General features: G+C 33.5%; 4 protein-coding genes and 1 non-coding gene across 5 annotated transcripts; 1 reads left to right on the forward strand and 4 right to left on the reverse strand.

Moving 5' to 3' along the window:
• Window positions 1–168: 168 nt before the first annotated feature.
• Window positions 169–1,256, reverse strand: LOC108475748 (major allergen Pru ar 1-like). Its single transcript, XM_017777738.2, has 2 exons — window positions 850–1,256; window positions 169–747 (listed from the first exon to the last, which is right to left on the reverse strand). Exons 1-2 carry the CDS (start codon window positions 1,031–1,033, stop codon window positions 446–448), a joined length of 486 nt encoding a protein of 161 aa, XP_017633227.1. The 5' UTR covers window positions 1,034–1,256; the 3' UTR covers window positions 169–445.
• Window positions 1,257–2,349: 1,093 nt separating this feature from the next.
• Window positions 2,350–2,545, forward strand: LOC128291000 (U2 spliceosomal RNA). The gene has a single exon (XR_008280778.1). It is a non-coding gene; the product is annotated as a U2 spliceosomal RNA (small nuclear RNA).
• A 403-nt stretch (window positions 2,546–2,948) lies between these two features.
• Window positions 2,949–3,631, reverse strand: LOC108475784 (major allergen Pru av 1-like). Its single transcript, XM_053026326.1, has 3 exons — window positions 3,410–3,631; window positions 3,281–3,309; window positions 2,949–3,188 (listed from the first exon to the last, which is right to left on the reverse strand). Exons 1-3 carry the CDS (start codon window positions 3,591–3,593, stop codon window positions 2,949–2,951), a joined length of 453 nt encoding a protein of 150 aa, XP_052882286.1. The 5' UTR covers window positions 3,594–3,631.
• A 3,365-nt stretch (window positions 3,632–6,996) lies between these two features.
• LOC108475817 (major allergen Pru ar 1-like) lies at window positions 6,997–7,817 on the reverse strand. The gene is made up of 2 exons (XM_017777792.2): window positions 7,608–7,817; window positions 6,997–7,518 (listed from the first exon to the last, which is right to left on the reverse strand). The coding sequence occupies exons 1-2, from the start codon at window positions 7,789–7,791 to the stop codon at window positions 7,217–7,219; spliced, it is 486 nt and encodes a 161-aa protein (XP_017633281.1). The 5' UTR covers window positions 7,792–7,817; the 3' UTR covers window positions 6,997–7,216.
• Window positions 7,818–18,167: 10,350 nt separating this feature from the next.
• Window positions 18,168–18,741, reverse strand: LOC108475438 (major strawberry allergen Fra a 1.06-like). Its single transcript, XM_017777399.1, has 2 exons — window positions 18,558–18,741; window positions 18,168–18,463 (listed from the first exon to the last, which is right to left on the reverse strand). Exons 1-2 carry the CDS (start codon window positions 18,739–18,741, stop codon window positions 18,168–18,170), a joined length of 480 nt encoding a protein of 159 aa, XP_017632888.1.
• Between the last annotated feature and the right edge of the window lie 1,443 nt (window positions 18,742–20,184).

The following is a 20,184-nucleotide window of genomic DNA, read 5'->3' on the forward strand; positions in this document are numbered from 1 at the left end:
CCTAATTTGGTTCGTGAACATGATCTGAATCTAGACACCTTGGATAATGTTCATTATAAGACCCTGAAATCATGTGCTTGGAATGTGGCAATTTGTAATTCTTTTTTCTTGTTTTGGTATTTCCATTTGACTTTGCAACGTAATGTCAACAGAACATAATTAACGTACTTGTTAACTCAACCAATCATTGCCTATTTCTATTAAATAATAACAGTGTTACTGTCCTGAACCATAAAATATATATTTTTGAAACGACTCAGAAGACTCTTATTACAATGGAAATAGAAATGATGAAATCTAATCTTATTACAATGGAAATAGAAATGATGAAATCTAGAGAGATAAATCACTTATTACGCAATCAAACACGGTTTTTGGGTAAGACAAAACATGAAACATCATCCAAACCTCACCATTAAACGTTGAACGCCATGAAAGTAGAGTTTCAGAAATCGGGATTTGCCAACACATAATTTTCAATAGCTTTCAAAACAAGGGCTAGCTTCTCGGATGCTTCCTTGATTTGAAGCATTAGGTCTGGAGTGATCTGAATGTCACCAATGGCGTAAAACGTGGTAGTTATCTTAATACTTGTTCCTCCATCTGCTGCTGCTACAAACTTGGTCTCGTAGCTGATTTTCTCCACCACGTTGTTAAAAAAATCGCTTTCGATCACAACGTAAGTGTATAACAAGTTGTCTTTGTCTAATACATCGACTCTGTGTTTCGCATATGTGAATCCATACCCTGCATTTGATATCAACCAAGTCAGACTTGCACGTAGGTATATGAAGATAACTAATATAACTACATCTCAATTTGTAGTAGTTTACCAAGTAATTAAATTACCTTCGGCAAAGGTGTTCTTCTTGATAGTTCCAGCGCCACCATCTCCTTGAAGGAGCTCCACACTCTTGATTGCTTGTGGGGCAACCTTGGGCATTAGGGTGTCCAGATCAACAGCAAAGGCCTTAAACGCCTTGGCAGGTGGGAGTGGGGTACTAACCTCTGCTTCTTTTGCAAAAACACCCATTTTTCTCTTCCAATTATACAAACAATTTGATTAAACGCAAATATTTATGAACTGATACTTTTTGGGTATGAGATGTGGGAAGAAACGAGAAACTAATATGCTATTTATATACTCACACTCCTATTTTCCTTTCTTCATTGGATAAGATTCCATCACAGAGAAATCGTAAAAAATAGTGTCCCTGGCTTAGAATTAAGCCGTATTTATATTAGTTTGCATGAGATTCAAGTTAATAGGTACATTTAATAAAGCTTGACAATGCATGAGATTCAAGTTAATAGGTACATTTAATAAAGCTTGACAATTGGAAGATGGTAATAATAATTTTTAATAGCCACATTTAATACGGTTTGGCAATTGGAAGATGATAATAAAAATTGTTGCCACAAAAAAAATTGGTGGATTTATTATTCACATCATGGGTTAGGTCGGTTTATGTATAGTATCTAGACCAATTTTTCAAGTTCGAGTCCAGTTCGACTTAAAAATGTGCTCATTTTTTGTCAAAGCTAAACTCAATTTAAAAAAGGTAAACTTGGTCTTGATCTAGCTCACTCATATTTGATTTTTTTAGATTAGTTTTTATTTTAAAATAACTTTTTTAAAAATTATAATACACTATGTATTATAATACACTATGGATTGAGTTATAGATTACTTTTGTTATTAAATTAAATTGACTGTAACTATCTTTGTGATCTTCTTTTATCATCATCCCTATTAAAGAGTTGAAAACAAAATATTTGACTGTGAAAGATCTACCTATGAGCAATAGAACATAATAATTCTATCTAAAGTTTGTTATGTTTAGATGCACTTAAAATTGCAATTTTTTTTTTTTAAATAAGTAGCTCTACAATATTCAAAATAAGCTGACCCTTTTTCTTAACCCCTGCCGCTTTTCCAAATTCTTCCTTACTCGTCTCACCATCATCTAGTTCCATATGGGATCACCACCGGGTTCCAGAGAAATTTCCATTTTGTTCCAAATAAAAAATCTTGAAAAATAATTTAGTTAATGAAGGCACAAGATAATCTGTATTCTAAAATCCAATTGCTGCTTCTTTGAGCAGAGCCATAATCTGTAGCGTTTGTTTTTCAAAGTTTTGATCGTTAGAAAAGTGGTTTTATTGTTGAATTAATTAGCTTAAGCATGCTTCTTTCAATGTTAAATTTGTTTGTCCGATGCAATAACGGAAACTAAATCTTTGCTGGGATGGTGCCTTGCTCCTTTGCATAAGATCCCACATCAGGGAGCGAGGGTAAGAAGAGGCGAGAAGCAGGCTTTAAATAGCGCGATGCTTGACATGAAATGCATACCTTTCTCGGCCTTTTGGCTAAGATCAAGTGTAGTATCTGTTCTTATCAGTTTAATATCTGATACGTGGGCTATCGGCTCACACGATATTAAATTTATTTTTTAAGGGGGAGATTCTATAACAGTAGCTTGCTACTGGGGCTCTCGAGCGTCGCCCAGGTGTTGCACTATAGCTCGGGCCCGCCGCACTCCACCCCAATTCCAGTTACAGAACTTTTAACTATTACTTTAGGTACAAAGTTTATGGCAAATTAGGATCAGTTTACAAGCTCTGATTAAAAGAAATTTCGGCTCTTGTTCTAAAGTTCCAGGTGTTTAGCTTTCTAGTTTCACAAATTGTTCTTCGTTGGTAAGCTTGATTGTTGTTTATTCTTAGGGATTAAAATAAAGTAAAACCAGAATCAATAGAAAATCTAAATTCAATACGTTGCGGTTAATATTCAATATATAAATCTTGATAGATTCGGTAAATAAACTGGATGCTTTTTATTTATTTATTACAGGCTTCACGCATTTCAGCTCGAGTTTCCCGGTAATCAGAGTAAGCTAGTGACTCTATTAGCAATCTGAAGTTCATATGAACCACCAAATTCAAAACTAAAAACTAGAAGAGAAAAATGGCCAATAGCGTACGTGATATTCATTGAAGTGGATGATGCTATCTTTGTAAGCATCAGGATTTGCCAGGAGGTAGGCTTCAATGGCCTTGAACATTCTCAATGACTTTCCTTTGCCTGCCTTGATTCCCTCTTCCTTGAGCTCAAACTCACCAACGGTGTAGTACTTGCTACAAGTTTTGCATAGAGATCCCCCATCCGGAGAGGCCTCCAATTTCGTCTCGTAAGTGATTTTCTCAAAGCTTGTTCATCAACGCATCACCTTCGATCACACTGTAAATATGTACAATATTCTCTGTCTACTGCTTCAACCTTCTGCTTCATGTATTTGAACTGGCTTCCTGCATGAAGAAAAACACATAATGTTCACCCTTCTCCCTTAAAAATTAAGATATATATATGTATATGATTCAAAGTATAAAGTTATATAAATGAGCTGACCTTCTCCAAAGGTGACCTTCTTGATGCCACCAGGCTCACCATTGCCTTCAATGTACTCAATACTCTTAAAAGCCTGAGGAAGAATCTTGGGAATGAGATTGTCACCATCAAGAACGCAAGCCTTGAACATCTTGGCAGGTGATATGGCTGTAATAACCTGAGACTCGTAAGTGAAAACACCCATGACTTTCTACTGATTTCAGAAATGGTCAAACAGGTTTTTGAGCTGTGGAGATGTAGGCCAGATGATGTAGTATTTATAGACTGGGAACAACGAAGAATAGCCTCTTTCAAATCCTACCCAGGTGGTTTGTTTCTTCATATTTTATCGGACTGTTAATTTATTAGTTGAAAATTTGTAATATAAATTGGAAATTACCACTTGCAATATTGATTCTGGTTTGTGTACTGGCATTAGATCTTCTAGGATATGAAATAGATATAAGCTTACTAAAAAGAACAAAATCATGGATCTTGAAAGCAGTCTATCAGAAGAATGATTGAAAGAACTCCAATATTTTAAACACATCAATAAGACCCTCAATTCAAGTGCTTGGACTATTAGTAATGTTGCACATTGTAATTTAAGTTGTTTTTTTTTAAAGAGTGAGAAATTTATAAAAAGCAAATAAAAACAGTGTATACAAGAAGAAAAGGACCACGACATGGGCAAGTGGTGAAAACAAAGGCAAAACAGAAATCCAGGATAAGTACACAAAACATAAGACTGCAGGCAAGAAACAATAGCATTAAATAGAATTTGATACATGGGATGAACTTTATTAAATTAAATTTAGCAATATTTCCATTTTTCAACTTTAGAACTCAACGCACTTTCAGATGGGATCCCGACATTCTTAAGTTGAATTGTCTCTCATTGAATGAAAAATTGTCTTTTAGTTCCGCAACACATTTTTTCGAGCTCTAAATCTCAAATTATGATAATTTTAATAAATTTGATACTTTAAATAATTAAATTATCAAATTAAGTTTATCATATCTTGTTTTTCTTTTTATTTTGTTTTAGAAGAGTTTTCAATATATATATATATATATATATGGTATTTATGCTCTATAACTTAGAATTTAGTTATATCGCCAACAAGATTTTAATATGGTTGGTTTATTTTTTAATTTAACTTGAAAAATTTATTCGACCTACTCGCTCGAATTTTATTTCACTTGATTTGATTCGAAAAAATTCAAATCAAATTAAACTAATTCAAAAAATTTCACTCAATTCAATTAAATTTTCACCCTATCATAAAATGTTTAAAAGTTAATGTTTTCTTGCAAACCATTTTAACCCATGTGAATTTGATATATATTTTAAAAGTAATCATATTCAACATTGTGTACGAAACATATACGGATATAGTTTTTAAAGTATAATCTATAATATAAAATTAGAGAAAATGATGTATACATCCTATTTTATATTATATACACATTATTATTATATTTTAATATAATATTTTTTTAGCAAAGAAGAAAAGAAAAGGATGAATGGTAATTTCATTTCTTAATTCAAAACAAGTAAAGTAAATTAGAGGAATTTAGAAAATCAAAAACTAAATTCAAATAAAAAACTCAACAAAAAAAGTAATAAATAAAAGTTTGAGAAAGTCAACAAGGAAAATCTTTAGTCAAAGATAAAATCTCTATTTGATTCAAAGATTTAGTAATCGACGTAAGGATATCTTCAACGCCTAATTACTTCCCTAACTTAACATTGGGCAATCAATTTCTCATTACCTGCTCAATAACCAAGAGGCATCTTATTTAAAATTACTAACCAATAAAAAACTTTGTAACTCAATGCCCAAAATTTTACTTACTAGCAGCAAAATGAGCAAGAGAGACCTGATTCTAACCAACAAATTCATCTTAATAAAATTTATTTAAGCTACATCATATATCGAGACCATGTAATCATAAACTACGACATAAACAATTATACAATTCATTACAAGTATTAGAATGAATTGAATAATTGCATATTTAATTATTCTTATTGAGAAGGCAATTATTTGAAGCCATCCAATGTCGGCCGAATATATAATAAGCCTAAAAAATGTAATTAAAACAAAAGATGCGGAAATACCGAAAAATAAAAAAGAATTAAACACAAATTAAGTCTCATGAATTTATTAATTCAAATTATTTATTTTGATTTGAAAATCAAATTATTCCAATAATAGCTGTCTATTTTTATTTTTCTTGTAAGTAAATAACAACAAATTTATGACTATTATATTATTAAATGAAATTAAAATTTTATGATCTTATATTCCACGTATTTAAGATACCTTGAAATTTCACAACAAATTAGAATGTGTTGCTTTAACAACGAAAAATAATTTGTCACCTTGATTTATAATCATCAACTCTTTTTTCTTCTTGCACCTTACTTTGTTCTCATCATCAATTTCAACTTTTCTGTTGCATTTTTTACCAGCATCATACCGAGGTTTATCTTTATTGGTGATATTCACTATAATAAGTGGCGGAATCATAAATTCTTTTGGTCCAAAATTAAATTGTATATTTTACAATAGTAAAAATATAATTTCATAATTTTAATAACTTATATTTTTATAATTTTTAAAAATTAAATCAAATTTTATAATTTTAATGTGTCAAAGTATAATTTTATCATTAATAATTTAAAATTTTATGAATTATAAAGGACCTAAATTAAAATTTTACCATTTTAAGAAGGGTATATCCCCTGAGTCTCTACTAAGCGATTATAATTGCATTGAATGAATGCATCATATCCCACAAAAGTAAAGTTATTGAAAAATTATTGATATTTAAAAGACATTAATTTCTTCTTTTTATCCGATACCAAGTCACAATATATAAAAGAAACTATATAAAATTTAGCACCTGTCATGTTTCCTAATGGTTTCCTTTCCAATATGAGCTGGTGAAAAGTCTGTGGTGTGATTACTCCACTCTGGACAATTCTGGTACTTTTTCTTTGTATTTAGTAATTACCTTCATATGTATTTCCTTTTACATCTCACAAAGCAATAAAGTGTCTTTCTTTTCTCATATCTTCAAGTAATTGGATCCCAATTTCTGCTAAAGTTCTCCACGGTAATGCTATCATGAGTTTCATACTAAAATTATAATTATTATAAATTAACTTCTTATATAGAAAAAAATTAGGTAAACTATACCATTAATTACCTAATTATTAGCGTGTTTTTATTTTAGTCATCGAACTACAAAAACTTCTAATTTCATCACTAACATTTTCGATTGATTTGTTTTGGCCTCGTTAAATCTTTAACGAAAATGATGACATGACCTTTTTTTAATTGGTGTAAATAACATTTAGTCCTCAATTTATTCCTAATTCTAAATAATTTAACAAATATAATTCTCTCTATATATAAATTTTATCAATTTGATCCTAAAACACTTAAGTAACAATAAAAAATGAAGTATAAAATAGACTCTTGATGTCAACCTTTTTTCCAGTGTTAGACACTAAAGAGATTCTAAAGCCCTCTAAGAGTTTAGGAACCAAGCAAAAGATCCCATACATAGAAACATGAAAAAGTACATAATTAATTAACAAAACTATAAATCCAACCTTAAAAACACAAACAAAAGCTAGAGGTTTACAAATAATAAGAGTGTTAGTGTCATGAGCCATAAAACATTGGTTTCAAGTATAAATGAAAGATGATAACAACTCAAAAGACTTTTATTACAATGGAAATAGAAATGATGAAATCCAGAGAGACAAACGAGTTACTACCCAAATCAAATACAGTTTTTGGGTAAGACAAATTAGATATCGGGATTTGCCAACTCATAATTTTCAATAGCCTTCAAAATAAGGGCTCGCTTCTCGGATGCTTCCTTGATTTGGAGCATTAGGTCTGGAGTAATCTGAATGTCACCACTGGTGTAAAACGTGGTAGTTACCTTAATTCTTGTTCCTCCATCTGCTGCTGCTACAAACTTTGTCTCGTAGCTGATTTTCTCCACCATGTTGTTAAAAAAGTCGCTTTCGATCACAACGTAAGTGTACAAGAAGTTGTCTTTGTCCAACACATCAACCCTGTGTTTCGCATAACTGAATCCATACCCTGCATTTGTTATCACCCCACAAGCACATTGGTATGTGAAGAAAGATAATCTAAATTTGTAGTTTACCGTTTTTAAGTAATTAAATTACCTTCAGCAAAGGTGATCTTCTTTATAGTTCCAGGGCCACCATCTCCTTCAAGGCGCTCCACACTCTTGATTGCTTGTGGGGCAACCGTGGGCAATAGGGTGTCCAGATCTTCAGCAAATGCCTTAAATGCCTTGGCTGGGGGAAGTGATGTACTAACCTCTACTTCTTTTGCAAAACCACCCATTTTTCTCTTCAAATTATACAAACAAATAGATTGTTGAAGCTGGTCTCCATGCAGCACAAGCAGTCATGAAGCACATGCAGTCGAGCCATGCATGCAGCAGCTGAAGTTCAATGTTGCTGTCCAATTTCAACTTGTGTTTTGTTATGTTTTGTAATCTAGTTAAATTTATACTAAGTTGATGATGTATTTGATGTTTTTTTTGTTGACATTTGAGCTGATAAAACAGCTTTTCCAAGTGTGCAAGCACAGTCTTTCATTTTCAATGTAATTAGTGGAGTTAGGTAGTGCTTAGGTGATGTTAGCCTTACCTTGATCAGAAAATGTTTTGATATTTGTATTGGCATTATGCCATTGTTAAAGTTAATGGAAATTCATTGGAATTATTCATTCAAAATACTCTCCACATTCTTTTTTTTTCAATTCCTTTTTTTATTTCTGTTTTTTTTCTTCAGCAAGCATCGAGTCTTGCTGCGCAAGTTTCAGTTCAGACTTGTTTTCTCTTTACTCTCAACACCAACATAGATTCAACACAAATATTCATGAACTGATGCTATTCGATATGGGAAGAAATGAGAAACTAACATGCTATTTATGCACTCACATTTCATTTCAATCTTATTCTTCATTGGATAAGATTGATTGACAAAGAAATAGTCAAAATAATACCACCTTGCATGAAGAATGTAATTTTATTCCTCTTCTCTGCATATTATAAGGGGGCGGCTAGTTTCCAATACAAACAAAAGGCGGCTAACTTGGTTTTCATACAATCCTTATAACCGAGATATCAAAATTACAGTCAAATGCTTGACAATCTAGAAAGCAATGTGAAACAAAATTTCATAAATGTCAATAAATTGGTTATTGGAATTATTTTTTTAAAATATAAGAATTAAAATGGTAAATAACTCGGATAGAAATGTGTTTGAATGTTTTTGTATAATATTTATAATTTTTCAATTGTTACCAAAGATTTTCTATTCATTATTAATTATTCAAATAGGCACCTCACTAGTTTTTTATTGTTTGTATTAATTATAATATTTTTAATTTCAAAATTTGTACTTTTTTACAAATAATATGAAAAAAATGTATTCTAAATACTGTATATTGTATGATATTTAAATGAGATATTTTAATACTATAAAATTGTTGTATAAAATTGTTTAGACATTATATCAATTGTTTCCATTTAAAATAATTTCATAAAATTAATTAGGGATAAATCTCAAAATTATACATGTACTTTAGTCTAATGTGTAATTTTATATATGAAAATTTGATTTGTTCAAATTCTCATAAATTATTAACACAATTATTGATATAGCATCATTTTATGTTTATATAATATAATTATATTTATAGAATATAAAAATAAATTGATGTATTTATTTCATTAAATGAGCATGGTTGAGTCAAAATTAAAGTTTCATATATACATTTGAACCATAATCAAAGTTTCATATGTATATTTACATCAAATTAAAGTTCATATGTCAAGTTGCATATTAAATCAAAGTTCATATATAATTTTATAATTTTCCCCATTTTTAAAATGCTTCATTTTCAAATCTAATCCATATAAAGATTTTCATATATATTTTTAAATATTATATTATTCAAAATAATGTTACATCAACATTTCATTTAATGACCAAAACATTTAAATAATAGAATGATTAAAAAATGAAATCGAGTTATAGGAGTAATTAAATTAATAAAAAATTGAATAACTAAAACAGTAATGCGTTAAAATTTGGGTGATTATCTAAATAGTTTACCCGTTAAATTTTTATTAAGTAATAATATAGATGAATGTGGTCAACAACCTCTAAGCTTAATGATAAGAATACTAACTTAGCAAAATAGTAATAATTACCTTGATGTGACTCGCCACATAACCGTGTGCCATTTTGTGTGGCTCACACGGCCATGTGAAAGGGTTAGCCCCTGTGGGTGCTGTACCCTACTCCGATTTTTCTAGTTTTCATTCATTTTACTTCCAAATACTCTCTTAAGTATAAAAATATGAATTTAAAGAATTAAGAGCATAAAATTCATGTTACTCCTAGCACTTATCTCTTAAGATAGAACAAATGGTGAAATCTTCCCTAAAACTCTCTTTAACCCCATTTTAGTGTTGGGTGCTTAAAACCATCTTCAGCACTTCAATTTTCCTACTGAGTTATTGGTTGCTGCAGTCAATGGATACCTTCCATTTATCATTTCTTTCATTATGTTACCAGGACTTGATGATGAGTTTTGGATATGGATATATTTCCACTATAGATATATAAAATGAAAAGTTATTGATGGTAATAATCCACAGTCCTCTAGCAGTAGTTAAAAACTTGATTTTAGCACTGTGAGAGGAACAATTTTGGGACATGGAATTATGACTGAAATTACTCAAATTTTGAGTAAATGTATGAAGTATATATGCAACATAGTTTCTTTTCTAGGTTGAATTTTAAGGAATATCTGTCAGAATTAGTTTCAAATTTCTTCTTAAACTTGAAAGATGAAAGATGACGAACTCTTTATTATCAATGGATATCTGATAACAAGATTCGTAAATACATTGGATGCTCTTCAAATTATTACATGCTTTACATTTCAGCTCAAGCTTCCTGGTAACCAGGGCAAACTATGAACTCTTATTAGCAGTTTGAAGGTCGTATTGTATGCTGCAACACCAAAAACTAGATGAAAAAAGGCAATTGTTTGTGTTGGACCATTGGCAGCAGCAACCGCAATCAACTATGAATTTTCTTAAGAACTAAATGAAACCGAGAACAAAAATGTAAAAGAACTTGAGCAAAACTTGGATGATAAAATTAGCAACGCACTTCATTCATTGATAATGAGGACTAAATACAAAGTTTACAAGTCAAAATGACTATTACCTAATGAGCTAACTACTCCCACTAATCTACTAATACAAATTTGAATTACAAACACAAGTAAGCTGACATATCAGCTACCACATCAACTTCAAATCAAAACAAATCCTACTAACTTTGACAACAAGTTATAAACAAACTGAAGTTGGTTACATTGAAACAAAAAGAACAAAATGGTTCTAAGCTAGTTCTTGCATTCGGTTCATTGCCTTTCTTTGATCCTGCTTACTTAACTTGTTTGGCCATATGTTGTGTAACTACCTAATTTTCGATGGTTTGAAATGGTGATTTGAGATCACTAAATTCGACAAATAAGATTGAACAAGATAGTAATTTAATATTTATGAGTCAAGTAAGAATTTAGAAGAATTTGTGAAATGGTGAAATTAGTGAATTAAAAGAATTTATTAGGTCAAGCGGGTCAAAAATGAGGTATCGAGACCTCAAAGTTGAAAATCAAGCTATAAATATTTTTATAAATATTTATGGAGTGTCATTGAGTTAGTATTAAAGTTTCGTTAGAAAATTTTAACGTTTGGATGGCTAATTAATTAAAAGGACTAAATTGAAAATAGCACAAAATTTGTTAAATTGTGAGTAAATAGCTTAAGTATTTAAAAGATGGATTTAAAGAGCAATTAGACCCAAAGGTTAATGGCTGGACGGTTTGGGTATGAAATAAGCAAGAAAACAATGTGAACAAGGGCAAAATTGGAAATAGATAAAAGTTAATAGTTAAATAATGATGTAATTGAAAAATCTAGACATTTCTTCATATTTTCTCAGCCAAAACGCCATAGAAGGTCTGGAGAAAGCTGTTTTTCATATTTTTACATCATGTGAGTTTAATTCTTGCTTTTTCTTGATAATTTTATGTTTTTATGACTTTTACAATTAGGTCCACTTGTAGAATTCATTAGTTTTTGATTTTATGGGTGAAATTGGAAGTTACCCTGGATGGATAAGGGAATTTTATGATGAATTATTATGAAATTTAAGTTCTAATTCCATATTAAGGTGGTTTTATTAAGTGATTTTGATAGGAAATGATATTTAGGACCTAATTGTGAAAAAGTTGTGAATTGAAGGTTGCTGTTGAAATTCAGAATATAAAAGGTTTTGAAATAGTTTATAATGATAAAATAAAGTGTTAATTGAGAAAAATTAGTTCAATTGATGGGTGAATTGAGCAGGACTAAATTGTGAAAATAAATTTTGGGGTAAAAGTGCAATTTCGAAATTTGAACAGCATAAATTGTGAAGTGAAATAGAAATCAAATAAATGCTAATGAGTAGAAATATTTTATATTATAGATCAAGAATCCAAAGAAGAACGAGGAAAAGAAAAAGTTGCGAATAGTCCCTAAATTTCAATATCTTCTACAAATTAGCGGGTAAGTTCATATGGTTGAATTTAGATGTTTATTTGTGAATGATTGAAGTTTATAATGTGTTATTATATACTAATTTGTTGTGGGATTGTGTAGATTTTGTTAATGAAAGAATAAATGTGGAAATGCAAATTAGGAAAAACGCAGGATTGAGTACGTTCAGATCGTGACGTGTGATGAATTGATTGGATAAGACCATGGTTGTTCCATGGCAAAGTGTGAAATGTAGGTATGGTATCATCCATACTTGAGTTGTGAAATGTAGGTATGGTATTATCCATCTTGAGTACGTGAAATGTAGGTATGGTATTATCAAATCCATACTAAGTTAAGAAATGTAGGTATGGCATTTCCCATACCGAGTTGAAAATGTAGGTATGGTATTTCAATGAGGAAAACCATACTGAGTTGTGAATCGTGGCATTGAGCAACGACGTACTCAATTTCGTAAGCCGTTTCCTAATTTGATTATAAGAAATAAAGAGAAGTGATCCAAATGAAAGAGATTGAGTAGTTATTCTTGTTGAGCTCAACTATGTGAATTATTATAACAATGGTTGTGAATCGCAGAAACTTTAGTAAAATGTTTTGGTATTGTTTGGAAATATTATGTTTGGTAAGCATTACTTTTAACCTATGAACTTACTAAGCTTCAATAAGCTTACTTGTGTGTGTTTAATATTTTTATGTAGATTGACTTGAAGTGAAGTGGGTAGATCGGATCAACACAACAAAGCACACTATCCAGATCAATTCCGGTAGCTTTTGTTTTATGTTTGAAGATTTATATGGCATGTATAGAGTTTGATTGAATTGAAGTAAAGATGTTATAAACTAGTTAACAATATTTGTACTAAAACAGTTTTTGGTAAGTAGCAGTAGTTTGACTTTGAAAAATCACTAAAAATAGTAGAAATGGAATTAAATAATGAATAAATTATGGAATCGAATCTTGATGAGTCTATTTTCATATGGAAGAAGCAAAACAGGTATATGAGCTATATTTTATGAGATGTTTAAATTTTTGTGAAACAGGGCCAGAGCGATTTCTGGATCCTCTGTTCTGACTTTGGAAATTCACCATAAATTTTACAAAGATAATTAGAAGTCATACTTTATATTTAAAGATTCCTTATTGAGTCTAGTTTTATTAGAGACAAACGGAATAGTCATTGAAACTCTTTACAGAGAGATATCTGATTCGTAATACACAAAGGTCAGAACAGCCGAACCCTGAAACAGGGGAGACTTCAACTAATAAACTGTACTAATTGGCCCAACCAAAAATTCTAGAAAAAAATTAGTAAATAGATATATGATCCTAGATTTGGATAAAATTTACGGATTTGGATTTCGAGTTTTGTAACTCGAGATATGATTTTTTTTGCATCTGTAACGCAGTTGGACAGCTTGTCTGGAAAGTGTGATATAAATTGTTTGAATTTGTTTAAGTGCTCAAATAAGTTTAGTAATGCCTCGTGCTCGACTCCGGCGATGGTCTCGGGTAAAGGGGGCGTTACATGTTGCATTGCAGGCCAATGCTTAACACTCCTCCTTGGACTGTATGCAACACATACCAATCTTACTTCTTAAGTTGTCAAACCTTGCTGTACCAAGTGGCTTAGTTAAGATATCAGCCAATTGATCTTGTGAGCTGCAATGAACAAGACTAACTTCTCCTGTCTGCTCAGCCTCTCTAACAAAATGAAATTTGATTTTAAAATGCTTAGTCTTACCATGGAAGACTGGATTTTTAGCAATAGCCACTGTTGATTGATTGTCAACTTTAATTTCAGTAGGTTCAAGTTGCTCTTCATTAAGATCATATAGCAACTTCCTAAGCCAAATGGCTTGATTTACTGCTGCTGCTGCTGCTATATACTCTGCTTCTCCAGTTGATTGAGCAACAGTCTGTTGCTTCTTTGAGCACCAACAAAACACACTCGAGCTAGGAGTGAAAAAATACCCTGAAGTGCTCTTCATATCATCAATACAACCAGCCCAATCACTGTCTGAGTAACCAACCAGCTTCAGCTTCTCTTCATTCTTAAATAACATGCCAAGCCTCAAAGTTCCTTTAATGTATCTCAGCACCCTCTTGGCAGCCTTGAAATGCACTATATTGCAGCAATGCATAAACCTTGCCAACAAACTTACAGCATGCATCAAGTCAGGTCTGGTTGCTGTTAAGTAGAGCAAGCAGCCTACTAAACTCCTGTACTCCTTCTCATCGACTCTTGCATGATCACCAATGCTTGAAAGCTTCTCTTCTTGAGCCATTGGTGTGCTTACAGGCTTGCAATTTTGCATGCTAAACTTATTCAGTATCTTCAAGGAAAAAGCATGTTGGCTAATGAATATCCCTCGATCAGTCTGGTTCACTTCCATGCCAAGGAAGTAGGTCATGACTCCCAAATCAGTCATATCAAATACTTCTTGCATCTGTGCTTTAAACTCATTGACCAGAACATCCTTGCTTCCAGTCACTAGCAAGTCATCGACATAGATTGAAACAATCAGCAATGTCTCATCCTTGGATTTCTTCACATAGAGGGTTGGTTCACTCAAGCTTTTCTCAAACCCGAGCTTAGACAGGTAAGCATCTACCCTGTCATACCATGCTCTAGGCGCTTGTTTCAGCCCATACAGAGCCTTCTTCAGCCTATAGACCTTGTCTTCTTGTCCTTTGATTTGGAAGCCATCAGGTTGCTCTATGTAAATCTCCTCCTTGAGAAAGCCATTTAAGAAGGCTGACTTTACATCAAGTTGATGTATCTGCCATTTCTTCTGTGCAGCCAAAGCAAACAGCAGCTTGATGGTGTCCAATCTTGCAACTGGGGCAAAAGTCTCCTCAAAATCAACTCCATACTGCTGATTATACCCCTTAACCACTAGTCTTGCCTTGTGTTTATTCAATGAGCCATCTGCATTGAATTTTGCCTAAAGACCCATCTAACTCCAATAACCTTCTTCTCTGGTCTCTCAACCAAGTCCCAAGTCTGATTTTTTTGAATCATGTCCATTTCTGTTTCCATAGCTTTCTTCCAATTCACATCCTTAGCTGCTTCTTCATAGCTTGAAGGCTCCACAATGGCAACATTGCATCTCTGATAAACATCAGCAATGGATCTGGTACCTCTCACAGGAAGGTCATCAACATTGCTATTACTAGGCTCACTTTCAACTAGCTCCAAGTTGTCCTCAACTGGGTCCTCTTCAAATTGACTAGCATTTGAACCATTCCAATTCCAAATCTTCTTTTCATCAAATTTGATGTCTCTACTCACTAAAATCTTCCTTGTTGAAGGATCATAAACTCTGTAGCCTTTCTTATCACTGCTGTAGCCTACAAAAATACATAGAACAGACCTCTCCTCGAGCTTGGTCCTTCTTTCTGCAGGTACAAGGGCATAGCATACACATCCAAAGACTTTCAAATGAGAGACTGATGGTTTGAGTCCATACCATGCTTCAAAAGGTGTCTTATCCTTGACTGCATGTGTAGGAAGCCTGTTGAGCAGGTACACAGAGCTATTGACAGCCTCTGCCCAAAATGAGTTTGGAAGCTTACTTTGGAACAGCAAGCATCTGGCCATATCCATTACAGTCCTATTCTTCCTTTCACACACTCCATTTTGCTGAGGAGTGTGCACTGTGGTTAGCTGATGATGGATCCCAGCCTGCTCACATAGTCTCTTGAATCTATCAGATAGATACTCAGCCCCATTATCTGTTCTCAAAGTCTTGATCCTACAACCGATTTGATTTTCAACCATGGCTTTGAACTTTCCAAAAACTTCAAACACATCAGACTTCTGTTTCAAGAAGAAAATCCAACAAAATCTGGTCAGATCATCAATAAAAAGTACAAAGTACTTACTCCCATTTAGTGAAGGGGTCTTCATTGGGCCACAAATGTCAGAATGCACCAGTTCAAGCTTCTCTCGAGCTCTCCATGCTTGACCAACGGGAAAGGAAGCTGCTTGCTTGCCAAGTTGACAAACATCACAAACACCTTCAAGTGGCTCAACCTTGGTCATATCCTCTGCCAAACCAAGCTTATACAGCAAATCAAGTGACCTGAAATTTGCATGACCTAGCCTCTTGTGCCATAGGTTAGCACTATCACTTTGGCTCAAATATGCCCTCCTTTCAAGCTGACTAACATCCAACATGAAACACTTGTCTGCCATAGGTACTGTGACAACTTCCTGACCAAGAGAATCTTCAATAACACAGGAACCACTTCTAAAGAACAAAGAATAGCCTTTTTCAACCAGCTGACCAACACTTAACAGGTTTTGGTCTATATCGGGCACATACAACACATCAGTAATCAGCTTGTTACCTGAACTTGAGCTGATCAACGCATCACCCCTGCCTTTGGCTTCAATGTAGCTCCCATTGCCAATTCTGATCCTTGAGCTAAAACTTCTGTCAAGCTCCTTAAACAAGTTTGCATCAGCAGCCATGTGATGTGAGCATCCACTGTCTACAAGCCAACTACATTTGGTTCTGTTTGTAGTTGCAAGGGAAGATGCACTGAAAACATGCTCCTCCTGAGCTTGTTGATCCTCAGCAGGATGTGCCTGATCTTGTTGCTGTAATGGAGCTTTGCCTTTGCTTCTACAGATTTTCTCAACATGACCATATTGCTTACATTTCCAGCATTGAACATCTGGTCTTCTCCAACAGTTTCTTTCTGAGTGTGTTGTTCTTTTGCAATGAGTGCATGGTGGGTAGGTCTTCTTGCTTGAATCCTTTCTGTTTTTATCCTTCTTATCAAGCCAAGGCTTCTTGCCTCTTTGATTTGCACTGGAGCTCTCTTTGGCCCTTGCTTGAAAGGCTCCTTCAGAATTTTCTTCCTGCCTATTAGCCCTTCTCTGCTCTAAAGCATAGAGTGAGTTCACCAATTCTGATAAAGAGATGGTTGTGAGGTCTCTCGAGTCCTCCAATGAAGATATCTTAGACTCGAATCTCTCAGGAAGTGTGGTGATCACCTTCTCAACCACCCTACTTTCAAAGAAAGTCTACACCAAGCGACCTTATATTGTTCATCGTGGCCATTATTCGCATCAGCATATTGCTTAATGGTCTCAACTTCTTTCATCTTGAGATTTTCAAATCTCTCCTTAGATTAATCATTGTTCTTTGTCTAGTCTTCTCGCACCCATAAATTCCTCCTTCAACCTATCCCAAGCTTGCTTAGGTGAGTCACATGCCATAATGCGAGTGAAAATAACATCAGATACTCCATTCTGCAAGCAGGCCATGGCTTTAGGCTTCTTGGCAGTCTCCTTTGCATGCTGTCTCATCTGAGCAACAGTGGGATTGGCTCTCAATGGAGGTGCTCGGCATCATTCTCCACTGCACTCCATAGATCGTGTGCCTGAAGGTACGTTTTCATTTTTACCACCCAAATGTGGTAGTTCTCACCAGTGAACACAGGAGGTGGAGGTGGTGTGAAGCTCATCCTGCTATAACAAGTTCAGCAGCTTCGGTTTCCTACTTTCTTAAGCTCGATTTCACAAACAAACAGCAACAACCAAGAGAAGGTCCTCAAAGACTCAGGCTCTTGATACCATTTGTTGGAACATTGGCAGCAGCAACCGCAATCAACTATGAATTTGCTTAAGAACTAAATGAAACCGAGAACAAAAATGAAAAAGAACTTGAGCAAAACTTGGATGATAAAATCAGCAACGCACTTCATTCATTGATAATGAGGACTAAATACAAAGTTTACAAGTCAAAATGACTATTACCTAATGAGCTAACTACTCCCACTAATCTACTAATACAAATTTGAATTACAAACACAAGTAAGCTGACATATCAGCTACCACATCAACTTCAAATCAAAACAAATCCTACTAACTTTGACAACAAGTTATAAACAAACTAAAGTTGGTTACATTGAAACAAAAAGAACAAAATGGTTCTAAGCTAGTTGCTGCATTCAATTCTGCTGCACTGTTGGTCTGCTTACTGACTTGCTGGCCATATGTTGCATTGCAGGCCAATGCTTAACAGTTTGATATTTATTGCATGCAGTGGATGCAATCTCAATATTGGGATGTTTTCAATAGGCGTTAGGATTTTCCAGGATGTAGGCTTCAATGGCCTTGAATATTCCCAAAGCCTTGTCTTTGCCAGCCTTGATTCCCTCCTCCTTGAGCTCTAAGTCACCAATGGTATAATACTTACTAGTAGTCCTGCATACGGATCCCCCATCTGGAAAGGCCTTTAACTTTGTCTCGTAAGTGATTTTCTCAAGCTTGTTCATCAATGCATCACCTTCAACCACATTGTAAATGTACACAAAATTCTCATTGTCTATTGCTTCAACCTTCTGCTTCATGTATTTGAATTGGCTTCCTGCATGAAGAAAAACACATAGCTTTCACCCTTTTTGCCTTCAGACTTAATATACATATATGTATATGATTCAAAATTATATAAATGAGCAGACCTTTTCCAAAGGTGACCTTCTTGATGCTACTAGCTTCACCATTGCCTTCAATGTACTCAACGCTCTTAAAAGCCTGAGGAACAATCTTGGGAATGAGAGTGTCACCATTAATGATGCAAGCCTTAAACATCTTTGCTGGTAGGATCGCTGTAATAACCACAGATTTATATGTGAAAACACCCATGATCAAGTGATTTGGGATTTGGTTACTTTGCAGAGGATATGTTTCATGTTTGCCGATGATGTACATATCTGATATATAATTGTAGTATTTATAGTGTCAGCTTCAAGATTTAGCTGTTTGTGAGTTTTAGGCCCTCTGGAATCTTTGGTGATTTCTTTATATTTTATGGGATTTTTGGCATTTAGTGAAATTTTGTACTTTAGTATGAGAAAAGCACCTAAAAATTTTCAAATGATTCTATTTTGTGTACATATCTTACTTATCTCTTCAATATACTGTTAGAATTAAATGACCCTAATCCTTATTTAAATAAAATACGGTGGTAAAATAAAATAAAAGTAAAATCCATATAGAACTACATTTATTTTATTTTATTTTAGAATAAGGTTTTTAAACTTTATTAAACTCTATCTATTTTATATTGATTAGAATAAAGTGTTTCAGTCTTACTAGAATATGATTTTACAAGCCTATAAATATACATAGTCTATTCGTCTTGTAATTATTCAAATTCGACACAGTGAATTTTCTTCTCTTCTGCCCTTGGTTTTTTCCCAAAAGGGTTTCCGTGTAAAAATCTGTGTGTTCTTTATTTTATTTTATTTTATTTTTTTACAAAGCGGTATCAGAGCTTCCGAGTTGTTCATCTCGATCATGGTAATGGCGTCTTTGAAGTATGAAATTCTGCTGTTGGATCGCAACACCAAATTTGCGTTGTGACAGATTAAAATGCAAGCAATTCCTGCGCAGATAGATCTGGAGGATGCCCTACTAGGGATAGATAAGATGTCTTCGATATTAACAGATGAAGAGAAGAAGCGTAAGGATCAAAAGGCGTTAACATAATTACATCTGCATTTGTCCAACAAAATTTTGCAGGATGTGATGAAAGAGAAGACCGCCGCTGTATTACGGAATAAGCTAGAACAAATATGTATGTCAAAAACTCTAACAAGCAAGCTACATATGAAGCAGCGTCTTTATGCTTATTGTTTGGAGGAATGTGCGTTTGTACACGAACACTTAACAGTGTTTAAAGAAATTCTCTCAAACTTAGAGGCCATAAAGGTTCAGTATAATAAGGAAGATCTAGGGTTGATTCTACTTTGTTCGTTGCCCCCATCTTATTTAACCTTTAGAGACATGATTTTATATAGCCGCGAGTCTCTCACAGTTGATGAGGTTTATGATTCTTTGACCTCGTATGATAAGATGAAGCATATTATGGTTAAACACGACTCTCAGGAAGAGAGCTCATTATTTGTGGGAGACAAGATCGGAATATGGATGATGACCGTGGAAGGACACAGGAACGAAATCCTCGCAGTAAATCTAATGGCAGATCAAAGTCTTCAAATAGATGTAAAACTTGTAACTTCTGCAAGAAGAAAGGGCACATTAAATCCAGGTGCTATAAGCTACAGAACAAGATTAAAAGGGAGG

Source organism: Gossypium arboreum, chromosome 3 (assembly GCF_025698485.1).
Source record: "Gossypium arboreum isolate Shixiya-1 chromosome 3, ASM2569848v2, whole genome shotgun sequence".
NCBI classification, from domain to species: domain Eukaryota; kingdom Viridiplantae; phylum Streptophyta; class Magnoliopsida; order Malvales; family Malvaceae; genus Gossypium; species Gossypium arboreum.

What these genes read in the sequence shown, in the direction of transcription:
- LOC108475784 (XM_053026326.1), bottom strand. Translation starts at nt 3,593, where the DNA reads ATGGGTGTTTTCACTTACGAGTCTCAGGTTATTACAGCCATATCACCT. An exon ending in GAAGGTCACCTTTGGAGAAG is followed by an intron (nt 3,310 to 3,409) that starts GTCAGCTCATTT and finishes TTCTTCATGCAG; the next exon opens with GAAGCCAGTTCAAATACATG. An exon ending in TCAAATACATGAAGCAGAAG is followed by an intron (nt 3,189 to 3,280) that starts GTTGAAGCAGTA and finishes ATCACTTACGAG; the next exon opens with ACGAAATTGGAGGCCTCTCC.
- LOC108475817 (XM_017777792.2), bottom strand. Translation starts at nt 7,791, where the DNA reads ATGGGTGGTTTTGCAAAAGAAGTAGAGGTTAGTACATCACTTCCCCCA. An exon ending in GAAGATCACCTTTGCTGAAG is followed by an intron (nt 7,519 to 7,607) that starts GTAATTTAATTA and finishes TAACAAATGCAG; the next exon opens with GGTATGGATTCAGTTATGCG.
- LOC108475438 (XM_017777399.1), bottom strand. Translation starts at nt 18,741, where the DNA reads ATGGGTGTTTTCACATATAAATCTGTGGTTATTACAGCGATCCTACCA. An exon ending in GAAGGTCACCTTTGGAAAAG is followed by an intron (nt 18,464 to 18,557) that starts GTCTGCTCATTT and finishes TTCTTCATGCAG; the next exon opens with GAAGCCAATTCAAATACATG.
- LOC108475748 (XM_017777738.2), bottom strand. Translation starts at nt 1,033, where the DNA reads ATGGGTGTTTTTGCAAAAGAAGCAGAGGTTAGTACCCCACTCCCACCT. An exon ending in GAAGAACACCTTTGCCGAAG is followed by an intron (nt 748 to 849) that starts GTAATTTAATTA and finishes TATCAAATGCAG; the next exon opens with GGTATGGATTCACATATGCG.